Raw genomic sequence first — 17116 nt, forward strand, 5'->3', positions numbered from 1 at the left:
ACAGCTGTCCAGTGCGTCTTATATACTGTATGAACAAATACAGTTTTCTTGTAAAATTTGGTGGGTGTTGTTGAGCATGTTAGAGCCCAAAAATAGTTTTTGGGGACTTCTGATGGAGAAAATAATGTTTAACACACACAAAAAAATATTGCATTTTACCAAGGTTATTAAGGAAAACAAATGAAATGACGAAAACGAGAATAGAAAAACTATTTTCATTAATTGAAACAAATAAAAACAAATTAAAAGGAAAAAAGTAATACTCAAACAGCATTATGCGTTCACAAAACGCATTTACAAACCTCAAAATGAATAACTTTACACATGTTTTCTTTCGCTGAGTCGTATTATTTTATTCCTTTTGAAGCTAACTGACAAATGCCCAAAGTATGACTAAAACAAACAGTAAAATTAAGAAAAACTAAAACTAAAAAATTAAAACAAATAAAAACCAGGAAATTCAGCCTAAAAACTAATAAAAACTAATGCTAAAAAAATTAAAGAATTGCTAAATTAAACTCAATAATAATGAAAACTCCAAGACCATATACCTTGCTGCTTATGAGCACAGCCACTTTGTGCACTTACATCAATACTCAGACTCGGGCACGGGTGCATGTGATAATGGGTATTAATGATGTCAAAAGGAAAGGGGGGCAATCTGGGATGGTCCCATTTGATTGGCTAAAATAGACAAGTATTGTTAAAATGGTTGCGTCCACCTATGATGGCCACTTCCTGGAAATACTGTCTTTTATTCACTTTTTTCTTCACTATTACAAATCAGAAAAATGAAATTGTGTGTCTTTTAAATTTATTAAAAAAGGATCTTGTTAAAGCTGTTGCCTGTCCCTGACCGCCATGTTATCCGAATTTTGTAACCTCGAATAAATGTTTGGGCTTTGCGTACCTTGAACCAGAAGGTCCCAGAAGGCTTCAAGCCCCCTGTTTGCGGTGTTTCCTTTCAGTGACTGGAGGTAGCTATTGTACAGATCAGCCTTCCCCAACTAAAGGTCCCAAAAAATACAGAACATTCTCACACGTGCAAATTTTCGCAAGAACTGGACTCAGTTCAAATTGCGAGGAATGCGATATGCTCACTGTTTATTTACCTTTACAGACTGTTCTCGGAAGGCTTGGATACAGGTGATGCTTTTCATGTAGTACTGCGTGTTCTTGTTGCCTAGCAACTGTTCTATCCGGCGAGTCAGCTGCTCGCACGCTGGGTGGAGAAGTGAGACGGGGGTTTGGTCATCACACCCAAACAAGGAAACAGAAATTGGAATGTTACATTTCTTGTTTCAGTGCCATTGACAGCGATTCGAACCGGCTGGCAGTGAATGATCGCTACCATCCCTCCCAATCCAAATGATTTGGACATCTATCGCAGTCAAAGGCAGTCAAATTGTCATCAATAAAAGAAATCAATTACCTTCTTGGAATGTAAGTGTTTTTTGTTTGATCAGGAGGCAAAAGTCACGGCCGGGATCAAAGCTTCCGACCTGGTTGAGAAGAGGAAGGAGGTTGAAAAGAGTGAGTCACAGAGCGGCCCCCCTTGTCTCTCCCACCCAGCTTCTTACTGAAGTAACAGAGCCTTCAGAAATGTCAGCTAGATTATACTCCTCCTCCTCCTCTGCATCTCCCTTTGCCTTCTTGGCATCCGGCTGCTCAGAGCTGACAGAAGAAGGGGTCAAGTAGAAGACAGTGAAAAGTACAGAAACTTGGACATATCCATCTCAGAACATTGACCGTATTTTTTGTACTTTAAGTCGCAAATGAGTATAAATTGCACCAGGCCAAAAAACACCCAGTGAAGAAGAAAAAATGGAATTTTATCAGAGACTAAGAATAAACATTTTTCGCAGTGGTCAGCGTGAGGTGAAAAAATTACGCTATCCAGCAAAAAATATGTAGCTATTATAAAACAAATTGTAAGGACAATATTTGAGATTCATTTTTTTTAACCTGAGGCGCATTGACATATAAGTCACACGTGAGTGAAGTTGCAGGTGCAACCAAACAAGTTCAAATGAACTACGGCCGCCCAGTACCCTACCAAAATGTAACATAATACTGCCATCTTTTGGATAGCTAGCATAACAACATAAGTCTCCAATTAACCAATCTGTATTAATGAGTCAGCTCTGAGACAAAAAAAAATCTATACATATAAAATCGGGCTCCAAAGATTGATGCGTATACATCCCGTGAATATACCTACAAAAGTTCATTGTTATCAGTTCACAATCATCGGGAGTAGTAGCCATTTTAGTTAGTGTCCCCACCAAGGGCAAACTGGCATACAGTGATACCCCCGATAGGCCAGTGTCGGGACAATGGTCAGAATTCCTAAAATAAGTAGGGTTTGATGTCACTACACATGCGCGAAATGCAACCCTACATATATTTTACATGTCCATGGGAAAAATAAGTAGGAATTGGTGACTGCGGTAAAGCCAGCGGACGTTCATGTTCCCGTGGTCAAATGGGCGGACCCTAAAATTAGCGCACCTGCATAATCCAAGCATTAGCGTAAAAGTATTCCGACCGAGCAGCAAGGCAGTTGACTTCCTTGTGCTCGGACCAGGACCAGGGCCTCCTCTAGAGCAGGGGTCCCCAACCGCCGGGTTGCGGACTGGTACCGGTCCGTGGCACATTTGCTAAGGAGGCGCACAGAAATAATAATTTATTAATGACTGCATTCTGGCCGAATTAACTTTGGCCTGTGCCCCTTAACACACCAATATCCCTGTCTACTCTAGATATAGTACTACAACTGGATAGAATGTCGTCATAGAAATCCATTGGACTGCTAGCAGTACATCTTGTTTTTAATATCTATGTGCGCTTGTCATCGATAATAACGTAGGCCGTAGAGCGGGCCCATCACATTTGTTCCCGGAAATAATTAGCTCCCACACTAGCGAAGTTGACTGAAAAACAAACGTCTTTGGACAGATTTTTTACGGGGAAAAGGGCACCTGACGAGCCAGAAGATGAGCCTACAACTTAAAAAAAAAAACCAATTTTCTTTTAACAGAATACCAAGAATCCTATCTAAAGTATGGGTTTGTCGCAACAGGCGCCAAATCCTTTCTGCATAATATGTGCCCAAAAGATAGCAAACGAGGCAATGAAGCCTTCAAAGCTGCTCCGGCACATAGAGACTAAGCACCCTGGAATTAAAGGTAAGCCTTTGGAATTTTTCGAAAGAAAAAAGAGCGAGCACGAAGGACAGAAACAATTACGGAGGGCCACCACATCAACAAATGAGAATGCACTGAGAGCATCGTACCTCGTGGTGAAGAAACCTACATTTGAGACAACAGCTCCACCGAGGTTCTAGATTAAATTCATTGCGGAATATACTGACATCACTACGAGAGCACTGAAAAACCTTGCTACAATTTCCAAAATCGCATCTTTGTGAAGCGGGCTTCTCTGCAATGTCGGCAACCAAGACAAAGTTACGGAGCAGACTGGACATAAGGAACACACTACGTGTCTCACTGTCTCCCATCACACCTAGATGGGAGCACCTCGTCTCAACGAAAAAAGCTCAGGCCTCTCACTGATTCAGTGGGTAAGTCATATTTTCCCAGCACTTAACATTTGTTTTCAGCCCCGTCGTGTTATTTTATATTTGCTGTATTTTTCTGCCACACATTGCCGGTTCATGAAAAAAAAAAAAAAAAAAGACCCAAATCACACCGGTCCGTGGTGCAAAAAAGGTTGGGGACCCCTGCTCAAGAGGGGACTGTGAGGTCCCACTCAGAAAAACAGCCTTTGGTCAAAACTATCCCTCTAAAGGCCAATAAGATCTGGAACAGTCTACCACTTGCCATCAGGGAGTGTCCTTCTTTACAAACCTTCAAAACTCACCATAAGCAGTGGTTGAAAGTAAATGAGTTACCAGTCCACTAACTTTTAACATCTTGGTAATTTATAGTACTGTGCTGTGTTTTATTGTAACCTCTTGTTCTCTCTCATGTCTTGTTGTGTCTTTCTGTTCCATTACCTGCCTAGGGACTGCAGATGTGAATTAGCATTTTTGCTATAATCTGGCATATTTACATCTTTCAGATGCATCTAAATAGATGTTCATTACTGTGTACTTTCCCTATCAAATAAATAAATAAAATAAACAAACAGAGCGAGTAACTTTTTGAGCCCTCACTCTGGGTGGTCCAAAAAATGTAACATTAAAGTCCAGAACATACGGTCAAGAATAAAACAGTGAAAAGAACAGAAGAAAAGAAAACAATCTATCTTCAACACATTTATCGGATTTTTCAGATTATTCAATGCACTAGCTGAAAATTCAAAATTAAAAGTGAAAAAAATCTAAGCGTAAGTCGCAGATATCAGAGACCAAGACTGAACATTTTTTTGTGGGTGAGGGGGTTGAATGCTACTGAGCCAAAAAAAATATGTGTCTGTAATTAAACAAATTGTTGGGAAAAAGAAAAAATACATACATACACACACACACACACACATATTATTTATATATATATATATATATATATATATATATATATATATATATATATATATATATATATATATATATATATATATATAATTAGGGCTGTCCCAAACGACTAATTTTCTCCCGATTAGTCAGCCGACTATTTTTACGATTAGTCGACTAATATAATAATTAAAAAAAAATATATATATTTTTTTTTTACTAATTTAGCAATGAAATTTTTGTTGACGCTTATCAATTCACAAAAACATATTGGAACACTTAAATTATTTATTAAAGTACAAATAAACACGTAAATAAAAATAATAAATCACAAACAAGGAGTTCAAATGCTGATAGAATTAACTAGTGCAAAAGAATGGAATGTAAACAGTCGGAACACTGACTTCACCTTTCCAACATGATTCAAAACAATTCTTAAAAAAACACCTAGCATTAATGGTATAGCATAAATATAATAGTATTATAATAATTATAATAATTATTCATTGCCAATCAGATTTTTCATAAAGGGTGTCATTTTAAAGGCTTAGTGTAGAATCTGAATTCTGAAGTATGTGGGATTAACTTCAGAAATCGCTATTTATATGACGAACATGACATGCTTTTATTTTGAAGTGTTCACCGGAAGTACGTTCGCTAAACCGCTAACTTCAGCTTTACATTCCGAAAAAAAAGCACTTTTTGTCATTGCATGTAGTGTCAATGATTTGTTTTTGTTTGCAAATGCTGTTAACCAGCGATTTTTCATGTCTGAAGTGTCACCTTTTAACCGCAAGTTTGCTTTCACGAGACGACTGCCAAAGTTTTATAGCTGGCTAAAGTAAGTTGCCTTTTTCCCCCATTCACCTCAGTGTAGCAGTGCTAACGTTACAGTGTTTACTATAGATGTGTTTTCTTATTTTGTATGTCTGAACTTTAATTCTACAGCGTGTTGATAAGAGAAAGGAACTCGAGACTCATATGCCATCAGCACGCACGCACCAATGTATGCATGCACGCACACACGTGCGCAGCTATAAAAGGCAGCCGTGAAAATTACCGCCCTCATTTTTATTTGCCGTGCGATAAATGGACTCATTGCATATCGTGACAGGCTTAGCAACTTCAATAAAACATGTCATTAGTTAGTTAGATTGACTTACAAACTGGGTGACGCCGCTTTGGGTGTTTATTCACGGCCGACGTGCAGCCAAGCTTGGCATTGAAGAGACAGGACACAAGAGTGTTCCCTCCTTTGTTTCTTTGAAATAAGTCAATGTTTTGGACACTCTGGTGCGCTTTTTTTGGCTTTGTGCCGCTTTCCCTGCTTGCATACAGAGCGTCAAACATTCTGAACTTTCCACGCATATATTTTTTAACCCTTCATTAACCGTCGACGGGATGTTGTGCTCGTCGATGGATTTACGTCATCGATGACGTCGACGATGTCAACTAGTCGGGACAGCTCTAATATATATATATATATATATATATATATATAGTATATGCACAGGTACTCCAAAAAACTACTTGACTTAAATTAGTAGACTTACTCTTTCCCAAAGATCTGAGCGCTTGTCTTCAATGGCTTCTTCTTCTCCACCACTTTGAGGGGAAATCTTTTCTTCACCTGCTCAAGTGGCGCTTGACAACGCTCCTTAATGACATCCGGGCGGTCCAGTACAGCCACCAGCCAGGGTTCCATTGGCGGGAGTTCCGTGCCGGGCTTGACCGCTCGATGATGCAAGCACTGAAAGAGATCATATTAAAACACAGGTGTCAAATTCCCAGCATGGGGGCCAGTTGTGGCTCACCACATCATTTTGTGGGCCCTGCGTAAGTAAATAAAGTGCAACGGCTTTATGGTTTTTCGTTAAAATAAAATTCCAATAATATTTCTGTAGTCCACAGTGAAAGATTGAGGACTCTATAAATCTATGTATATTTACATGTTTCACCGCTTATTTTAAAATTTCAAATATGTTTTTTTACATTTAGAAAATTTCACATTTTCTGATTTGCCCTTTTTTGTTCAATTAAAATAATTAAGAATGAATTCAAAAGAGAATATTCACTGGCTTTCCCCTTTATTTGTGAAATTAAAAAAATATATATTTTTCCCCATTTTTAATTAAAAACCAGAAAAAAATGCTTTTAAAACAGAATATTTACTATTTTTTGCCCTTTTTGTGTTTTTTTTTTTTTTTTTTTTAAATGAATGACTGTAAATGAATTTTAAAATTAAGGTAAAAGAATATTTGTTATTAAGAAAAAAACTGAGGATTTTCACCTTTTGTAGGTCAACGAAGTCTTTAAACAATTCGTCAACTTAAATTGTAGTCCAGGTAATTAATAATCGATAAGCTGTCAATTAGCCCTAGTTGGCAAACATAATGTCCCTCCTAGTGATGCACGATAATGCATTATTCAACCGATACCGATAACCGATAATTTCCTCCTCATTCCAACCGATAACCGATAATGTCAAGCCGATAATTCTATTAAAGGATTTATGTAAAATTTGAAATTATACACAAAAGAAAATATTACTGTGCAAAAATATAATTTATTGCTCTTTTTTTCAACATAAAGTATGAACAAGTCGTCAATTCAAACATCTAAATAATGACAGATTGTCTGACATTGTGTAATGGTAAACCTTTGGCAACAATTACTTACAGAGTAAATACCTAAGTTGCACAAAAATGCGTTTAAAAGTAAGCCATTCCTAACATATATAACATTAATCCGCTGCAAAACACACCTCCTTAAAACTAGTCAGTTTTAAGTGTAAATCTATTGGCAATAAGTGAAATTATCTGCCATCGCTTCAAGTGTATTTCTCTCAGATTTCTTGGAAGAAAAATAGCTAGCTGAAAATAATCTTAACAGCCTTGTTTTAAGCAATACATTATTATCAGGGGTGCACATAATTTTTTTGCCCAGGTTCTCAGAGGAGGACCTGGAGATGTGACTTGGTCCTCATTGAGCTTGAGAGCCAACCCGCCTGATGCGATAAATTTATGACAAGCTTTACTTAGAGCCAATTAACTTTAATTAATTATATTAACAATTAATGCTTGATTAACATCAACTGGCACAACAAAATTGCCATTACTTTGAAATGTAAAGAAATAAAAAGCACCAATTCAAAATAAAGGGCATTATGCGGCTCCCACATTAACTCCAAGCCTTTTTAAAAGTGGGATGTCCTCCTCATAAGACCTTATTGAACGTGCATGTTTAGCTTTGTAAAATGCGAGCAAAAACACGTTTGTCAGTGCATGTCGCTGTTCATTACCTTTATTCCGCCACTTGTCCATAGGGCGAGCGGGGTCCTGTTTGACATCGATAGTTTGCTTAATTGCCACATGCTCTCTGTTTTTTTCGTGCTTTTCAAAGTTTGGATGGCTGAAATTCTTTGACCCTACATAAAATGTGCCGCTCATATCGGCGACATTGGGATTCTCACAGCACATTTTGTACCGCATTTCCGTGCGAGCATCATTTGCTTCTAGCCATTGTACCTCCTACTTTTCAGCAAAAGTCCTTTTTTTCGGTAGCTCCGGTGACGTCTCTGTCGTCTGTCTGTCTTTTGACGGGGGTGGGGGAACACGGAAGTAATTACTCAGTGTGGCCTGCCTCTTTGACATTTTGAGAAGTTATTTTCTCGTGTCCGCCGCAAATACGGTGGTCAGCCATCGGTACGCAAAAGCGTATGAAAGTCGTTGAGGGCCAGCGCGTTTGTCTACGTCCGGTACGCATGCGCGCATGCGGACCACTTATGTGCACCCCTGATTATTATACTTAATCCTAAAAAAAAAAAAAAAAACTTGGAAGAAGGAAAGATTTTGAATAATATTTGTGGCTACATAATATTGATTTAAGAATTTGATTATCTACTGTGACTGTAATTGAGCAGAGAAATAAGTTAAATAATTTGAAAAGTGATTGCTAATGTTATATGCTTTGTTGCACACTGTGAAAATGATTACCTCAAAAGAGCGAGATGTCATGTACCCATTCTGCAGCGCTTTGTTTACATTTGCGGCTTTCACGACATTTGCGTTACAGCAGCTAAACTGCTACACGGCAGTACTATTTGGACGGAGTTGGAGCTCGCATTCGCGTGCGTGTTGTTTTGTGCCTGAGTTTTATTAAGCCGAAAATAAAGGCAGCATTACAAAGTCATCTGACCGCTCATCATTTCACATTCTGAATGCATTATTGACTGGCTGACTTCGTTTTCTCCATGTTTAAATTATCTTATAACCACTGTGCCCTCATGATAAACTCGCTTGCCGGACATCACTTTTTCATGAAGAATGGTGGTCGTATAAACTGCATTATTTCTTTTATCCAGGGCTTTGGTTCTCGGGTCATTAAGGTAAAAAAAAAAAAAAATGTGTCTCGTCTCGGCGGCGGCAGCTACGTTCGTACCGGATAATCCGCCCGTCCCGGCCGGTTCGCCGCGGCGTATTCGGGTCCTGGCTCTGCTCACACGCCGTGGGGGAACGCTCCAGAAACTGGGGTGTTCACCGGAGGTCCCGAGGCCGGCTCCGTCGGAAGACGGCTACTTGCCGACTATCGGTCTCCAGTAGTGCCGGTGTTTAGCCTTAGATGCGAATTTACCACCCGCCTTGGGCTGAATTCCCAAACAGCCCGACTCTGTATCGTCACAAGCCCTGTAGTTTAACTTAGTGTTTACAATAGCTTTAGCATTCCTGCTAGCAGCAGCCTCGTATTTGTTCCAAAATTCTTTGTGATGCAGTTTTAAATGGCTGCTGGGTTAGTGGTTTTGAATGAGGACGCGTTCTTTCTGCCTCGTGGAACTTCTACGGTACATGTTTTGCAGATGGCGAGAGCGTCGTTTTTTTTAGTAACAGCCGCCATAATATTCAACTACTTCTTGTCTTGTAACTCCGCCTCCTCAACCCCTCCTCCCTCAGGGGCTTCAGAGAGGGGAGGGGTTGAGGAGGCGGCGTGCTGAATTCTTCGGTTGCGCACATTTGGAGGCAAAATCAAGTATATAATTATCGGATTGCATTATCGGTTGAATTTTTTTATTATCTGGATTATCTGTGTGACGTCATTATTGCCATTATCGGCCGATAATTATCGGTGACCGATATTATTGTGTATCTTTAGTCCCTCCGTATGAAACCATAACTAAAATGTAGCCTACGTTTGTCAATCCTGGATTAGACCAAACGTTTAAATTGGACAAAAACAGAGTTAATTTCAACTTTAAATATGCTGCTGTGAAGAGAAAAAGAGTACCTGAAAAAGCCTCTGGTACGCTGGATTGGGAATGTGGTGGACTTTGACCAAGTCCTTGAAGTCTCCATCTTCATCTTTTTCCACCAACATCATTGAGTCAATTAGGGAGTCGACAGCCTGCAGCTGTGTCTCTATTTACACAAATTAATCTTTATAAATTATCATGTTTCAGTGCCTTTACAGGTGCCGATACAGGTCCAATCTATTTTGACTGCCTCTTCCAGTCAGAATTGGATTGAACGTCTATCGCCGTCAATGTCAGCCAATAAGAATTTTGCAAAATCAAGTGGAATATTTTCATCTTCATACCTGAGGGGCTAAATTTCTTGCTGTTCAGAGAAGCATAAGTGAAGTGTCGGAGGTCTTCCATGAAGGGCAGCTGAACATAAATGAGACACTGGGGAAAGCAACGCATAGTTAAAAAAAAAAAGATTTAAATTCATAGCAATATTTTGAATGGGAAATTTATGCTTTCGCAGCCATTTCATGAAAAGCATTTTCAATAAAATCTTTCACTTGTTTTTTTACCATCTTTACAGTAAAAAAAAAAAAAAAAAAAGCATTTTAAACATTTATTTTAACTCAAAAAACTTAAAGAAAGCTAAAAATAACTAAAAAAATATATAAATGTATAACTACATAAAATGGTACAGTTTTGTGGCATCACCTCATAGTTCAGCTTGATGCACGGGAAAGCTGCTCCTATTTGAGGGTTGCACCGCCGATCATAAGCGTAGCGAACAATGGCCACCATTTTCAGCTCGTCCAGCGCCCGGACAAGAGCGGACAGCGCTACTCCTGCGTGCTGAGTTACAGGGAAAAAATTACGGTAATGAAAAATAATGCTTTTTGTTAAGAAACTCTGCAACCAGATATAACCTCATCGTCGGCTGGAGCAAAGATCTTGATGGCCTGAGTTCCCATGAATGAGTGGCGAGGAACCTGCAGGCAGGAAACATGAATAATGCTGAACATGTAAGAAATCCCAATAAATGAAGAAGAAAAAGAAAAAAAAACATACTACCATGTTTTGGTTGGTAAATCCTAACACAGCAAAGCACTTCCCATCATGTTTGTATTTCATTTGCTCTTGATCCACTTTTGAAAAGGGAACAATGTCACTCCCGTAGCTAAAACCTGGGAACATCACAAGATTAGTCAATTGAAGCCATCTGAGGGATAAATGAATGTTGCGATGAGAGCTGGGCAATATTATCAATATTTCGGTGTATTATGATATGAAGTGACACAATACGCATATTGCAAAACAATGTTTAGTTTCTTCTATATAGCATCAATATATTTTTGGGAAAGAATTCCGGTATTCTTCTTGTTCAATTTTTCTCACAGACACCATCTTAGCATGTGACATCACAGATCAAGGTCACACGTATACATGACCCTTGTTTGAAGCAAAGTTGATGAATACTTCGTGCCTGGGTGTAACGCATCATGTGGCTATATTGAACCTGAAATAAACTTTTGATCAGCTGATGAACAGCCTAAGACAATAACTAAAAAAAAAACCCTAAAACAGAAATTAAAGTCTCAAAAACAGACTGAGTGATGAGTAGCTCCACCATTATTGTTGATCACTTCAAAAATTGTTCACTTCAAATTCAAAAAATGTTGGCATGCTTGATGCGAGTGTTTCCAAAAGGCTTCTAGTAATGTTGGTCCAAGTGGTGAAGATTGCTTCACGAAGGGCATCCACTGTCTGGAACTGATGTCCATTTTTATAAACTTCCCTTGCCATCCATCCCCAAATGTTCTCAATTGGATTTAGTTTTGTTGAAAAAATCTCAGGTGGCAGCTCCCCCGTCATGCCAGTAGCGTTGGAAGCCATCAGGACCATCAAGGTTAAATTTTTTTCTCATCAGAGAATAAAACTTTCTTCCAACTTTGAACGTCCCATGTTTAATGCTCCATTGCAAAGGCCAAACGGGCAATTTTGTGGCATTGAAGGAAAAGTGGTCCTTTGAAGACGTTTTTTGTTTGGAAGCCGTTCCTTTGCAGATGTCGTGTGATGGTTATTGGGCTGCAGTCAGCACCAGTAATGGCCTCCTTAATTTGGGATGAGGATCGTCCTGTGTTTTGACGGACAGCCCTTTGGCTCCTCCGGCTCAGTGCCGGTGAGATGTTTTTTGGGTCTACTACTTGATTTTTTTGTTCTTTAAACCTCGGGATCTTTTAAGAAATGCAAAATGACTGTCTTACTGCGTCCAACCTCAGCAGCGATGGCACGCTGTGAGAGGCCTTGTCTATGCAGCTCAACAATCCTGCCACGTTCGAGGCAGTGAGTTTTTTTGCTTTTCCCCCATCAAGAGGTCTTGACAGTGTGATTACTTGACAGAAAATGACATGGAATCCAATTTTTTGCACAGATTTGGACTTGTAAAATATGTGGTCTTAAACTATTGATCAGCTGATGATCAGCCTATTTCAGTTAAATAGTTATTTTCAATAAACTGCCTGCTCAAAACATTTGGTCTCTTGTTCCCATTTCTTCTTTTTGCATTTTTAAACTCTCCTTAGAACCTTCTTAAGATCCAACAGTGCAAAATGAGAATTCTTGCAATTTTTTTAACTGGTCTTAAGATTTTGATCATGAGTGTATATATGTATATAAGGGTTAAAAAGTAACAAAATAATCCAGAAATGCAAAGGAATTGCCAAAAGAAACAAAAATATTTATGACAGTACAGTACTCTAAAATGTTTGAAACTTTTCTTCAAAAAAAAGAAAAAAAGAAAGAAACGGTTGGCAGATTCTCAAAATCGCGACATCCCAAGTTTTGCTTTGGACTTAGCTTGAGTTTTTTTCATTTTTAATCAAATCTATGTTGTTTTGTCTGTTCAGAAAAAATAAATGAGTCATTGACACAATTTCTATCAGCACTTTGCGGACAGAGAAAAATGTCAATCAGCACTCTTATCTAATTGAACAGGACTTGGCCTGATTTGTGTACTGAGAAATAATTTAGTTTTAAGTCAGAACCTTTCAACAAATTATATATACTTAAAAGAATACAGTCAGAAAGCTTTAATGAAATATTATTTTGGAAGAAAGTAGTCATTCATTTTATTTGCATTGTTACTTTACAACATGCCTGAAACAAGCTACAGTAAATTACAAAGTGCAAAAAAAAAAAAAAAACATAAAAATCGTTAGTTGCAGCTGTAACGGGTACTATAGACGCCTCATTGAATTGGGTGTGCCACAAGTAAAGTACTACAATCAGCATAATCTCACTATCTTTTTAAATTGATTTTCACACAGTTATTATAATGTCAAATACATACAACACATAGCTAGCTATAATTCCTGCAAAATGTTTGCAGTATCATGTACTACACAGTATTAGTTAAACATCTATTTTAATAAATCTGTAAACAAAACAAAAAAAGTTTGACAAGCATTGCATATTTCATAACAGTTCGTATCGCAATACACTTCAAGCCACAAAACCCACCCCTAGTTGCAACGGAACGCGTTACCTTGAATGATGTCGTCCTTCGGCACCTCCGTCTCGTCATCATCGTCTAGACAGAAAACTGTCTCTTTCTTCACATGGTCTTTCTGGTTGCTTTGCGCCTCCACTGTGATCCATGTTTTCTTTAGCTTCTCCTCCGTCACCTGGCAGTAAGTGATAATGTAGAGTGGAGCAAATAAGTATTTAGTCGACCACCAATTGTGCAAGTTCTCCTACTTGAAAAGATTAGAGAGGCCTGTAATTGTCAACATGGGTAAAACTCAACCATGAGAGAGAATGTGGAAAAAAAAAAAAAAGAAAATCACATTGTTTGATTTTTAAAGAATTTATTTCCAAATTAGAGTGGATAATAAGTATTTGGTCACCTACAAACAAGCAAGATTTCTGGCTGTCAAAGAGGTCTAACTTCTTCTAACGAGGTCTAACGAGGCTCCACTCGTTACCTGTATTAATGGCACCTGTTTTAACTCATTATCGGTATAAAAGACACCTGTCCACAATCTCAGTCAGTCACACTCCAAACTCCACTATGGCCAAGACCAAAGAGCTGTCGAAGGACACCAGAGACAAAATTGTAGACCTGCACCGAGCTGGGAAGACTGAATCTGCAATAGGTAAAACGCTTGGTGTAAAGAAATCAACTGTGGGAGCATTTATTAGAAAATGGAAGACATACAAGAACACTTCCTCGATCTGGGGCTCCATGCAAGATCTCACCCCGTGGCGTCAAAATGATAATAAGAACGGTGAGCAAAAATCCCAGAACCACACAGGGGGACCTAGTGAATGACCTACAGAGAGCTGGGACCACAGTAACAAAGGCTACTATCAGTAACACAATGCGCTGCCAAACGTGTCCCCCTGCTGAAGCCAGTACACGTCCAGGCCCGACTGCGGTTCGCAAGAGAGCATTTGGATGATCCAGAAGAGGACGGGGAGAATGTGTTATGGTCAGATGAAACCAAAATAGAACTTTTTGGTAGAAACACAGGTTCTCGTGTTTGGAGGAGAAAGAATACTGAATTGCATCCGAAGAACACCGTACCGACTGTGAAGCATGGGGGTGGAAACATCATGCTTTGGGGCTGTTTTTCTGCAAAGGGACCAGGACGACTGATCTGTGTAAAGGAAAGAATGAATGGGGCCATGTATTGAGAGATTTTGAGTGAAAATCTCCTTCCATCAGCAAGGGCATTGAAGTTGAGACATGGCTGGGTCTTTCAGCATGACAATGATCCCAAACACACAGCCAGGGCAACAAAGGAGTGGCTTCGTAAGAAGCATTTCAAGGTCCTGGAGTGGCCTAGCCAGTCTCCAGATCTCGACCCCATCGAAAATCTGTGGAGGGAGTTGAAAGTCCGTGTTGCCCAACGTCAGCCCCAAAACATCACTGCTCTAGAGGAGATCTGCATGGAGGAATGGGCCAAAATACCAACAAAAGTGTGTGAAAAGCTTGTGAAGAGTTACAGAAAACGTTTGGCCTCCGTTATTGCCAACAAAGGGTACATAACAAAGTATTGAGATGAACTTTTGGTATTGACCAAATACTTGTTTTCCACCATGATTTGCAAATAAATTCTTTAAAAATCAAACAATGTGATTTTCTGGGTTTTCTTTCCACATTCTGTCTCTCATGGTTGAGGTTTACCCATGTTGACAATTACAGGCCTCTTTAATATTTTCAAGTCGGAAAACTTGCACAATTAGTGGTTGACTAAATAGTTATTTGCCCCACTGTATCTGTGCCATGTGCGACAATACGCGTCCAATCTATTTGATCAGGTCCTAACTGCCTGAACCCCTCTTACAGTGCCTTGCAAAAGTATTCGGCCCCCTTGAATCTTGTAACCTTTCGCCACATTTCAGGCTTCAAACAAAGATATGAAATTTAATTTTTTTGTCAAGAATCAACAACAAGTGGGACACAATCGTGAAGTGGAACAACATTTATTGGATAATTTAAACTTTTTTAACAAATAAAAAACTGAAAAGTGGGGCGTGCAATATTATTCGGCCCCTTTACTTTCAGTGCAGCAAACTCACTCCAGAAGTTCAGTGAGGATCTCTGAATGATCCAATGTTGTCCTAAATGACCGATGATGATAAATAGAATCCAAATGTGTGTAATCAAGTCTCCGTATAAATGCACCTGCTCTGTGATAGTTTCAGGGTTCTGTTTAAAGTGCAGAGAGCATTATGAAAACCAAGGAACACACCAGGCAGGTCCGAGATACTGTTGTGGAGAAGTTTAAAGTCGGATTTGGATACAAAAAGATTTCCCAAGCTTTAAACATCTCAAGGAGCACTGTGCAAGCCATCATATTGAAATGGAAGGAGCATCAGACCACTGCAAATCTACCAAGACCCGGCCGTCCTTCCAAACTTTCTTCTCAAACAAGGAGAAAACTGATCAGAGATGCAGCCAAGAGGCCCATGATCACTCTGGATGAACTGCAGAGATCTACAGCTGAGGTGGGAGAGTCTGTCCATAGGACAACAATCAGTCGTACACTGCACAAATCTGGCCTTTATGGAAGAGGTGCAAGAAGACAGCCATTTCTCAAAGATATCCATAAAAAGTCTCGTTTAAAGTTTGCCACAAGCCACCTGGGAGACACACCAAACATGTGGAAGAAGGTGCTCTGGTCAGATGAAACCAAAATTGAACTTTTTGGCCACAATGCAAAACGATATGTTTGGCGTAAAAGCAAGACAGCTCATCACCCTGAACACACCATCCCCACTGTCAAACATGGTGGTGGCAGCATCATGGTTTGGGCCTGCTTTTCTTCAGCAGGGACAGGGAAGATGGTTAAAATTGACGGGAAGATGGATGCAGCCAAATACAGGAACATTCTGGAAGAAAACCTGTTGGTATCTGCACAAGACCTGAGACTGGGACGGAGATTTATCTTCCAACAGGACAATGATCCAAAACATAAAGCCAAATCTACAATGGAATGGTTCAAAAATAAACGTATCCAGGTGTTAGAATGGCCAAGTCAAAGTCCAGACCTGAATCCAATCGAGAATCTGTGGAAAGAGCTGAAGACTGCTGTTCACAAACACTCTCCATCCAACCTCACTGAGCTCGAGCTGTTTTGCAAGGAAGAATGGGCAAGAATGTCAGTCTCTCGATGTGCAAAACTGATAGAAACATACCCCAAGCGACTTGCAGCTGTAACTGGAGCAAAAGGTGGCGCTACAAAGTATTAACGCAAGGGGGCCGAATAATATTGCACGCCCCACTTTTCAGTTTTTTATTTGTTAAAAAGTTTAAATTATCCAATAAATTTTGTTCCACTTCACGATTGTGTCCCACTTGTTGTTGATTCTTGACAAAAAATTAAAATTTTATATCTTTATGTTTGAAGCCTGAAATGTGGCGAAAGGTTGCAAGGTTCAAGGGGGCCGAATACTTTTGCAAGGCACTGTACCATCAATGAAAGCTAATGAGTTAAAGATTGGAGGAAAATATTTGTTCAACTGTAAGGCATTCAATGATGCAGTTTAGGGATGCCACAATTATTTTGATAGCCGATTTATCACCGATTAATTTTGTGATTACTGAACTACTTGACCCTCGCATAAATCATGGTATATTATTTGGACTTTGCATTTCGCACTGAAACTAAAACGATGCATTAAGAAAAGGCCTATGAAGATTATGTACTCTATGTAATTGTATTATTTAACATTTTCCCTTTCTTAATACTTTTTTTTTTTTTTCAATAAATAAAAACGAGAAAATATTTTTTTAACTAAAATAAATAAAAATAAAATATCTGGGTACTTTTTTCTTTTTTATTACAAAAAAATACAGATAGACCCAAACAAGAGGCAGCACAATACTTTCTTCCTTTGGAAAA

General features: G+C 39.0%; 1 protein-coding gene across 1 annotated transcript in view; it reads right to left on the reverse strand.

Annotated features, from left to right (window-relative positions):
- xrcc5 (X-ray repair complementing defective repair in Chinese hamster cells 5) overlaps nt 1-17116 on the reverse strand; it is a 28787-nt gene that overhangs the window by 5915 nt on the left and 5756 nt on the right. The window contains exons 8-18 of the mRNA XM_057852595.1: nt 13252-13390; nt 10779-10891; nt 10634-10696; nt 10422-10559; nt 10064-10151; nt 9755-9885; nt 6028-6224; nt 1581-1674; nt 1433-1502; nt 1113-1222; nt 911-1007 (exon numbers count right to left, since the gene is read on the reverse strand). Coding sequence (XP_057708578.1) covers nt 911-1007; nt 1113-1222; nt 1433-1502; nt 1581-1674; nt 6028-6224; nt 9755-9885; nt 10064-10151; nt 10422-10559; nt 10634-10696; nt 10779-10891; nt 13252-13390 — 1240 coding nt within the window. The remainder of the gene's footprint in view (nt 1-910; nt 1008-1112; nt 1223-1432; nt 1503-1580; nt 1675-6027; nt 6225-9754; nt 9886-10063; nt 10152-10421; nt 10560-10633; nt 10697-10778; nt 10892-13251; nt 13391-17116) is intronic.

The sequence above is a fragment of the Corythoichthys intestinalis genome, chromosome 12, assembly GCF_030265065.1.
Source record: "Corythoichthys intestinalis isolate RoL2023-P3 chromosome 12, ASM3026506v1, whole genome shotgun sequence".
Classification (NCBI taxonomy): domain Eukaryota; kingdom Metazoa; phylum Chordata; class Actinopteri; order Syngnathiformes; family Syngnathidae; genus Corythoichthys; species Corythoichthys intestinalis.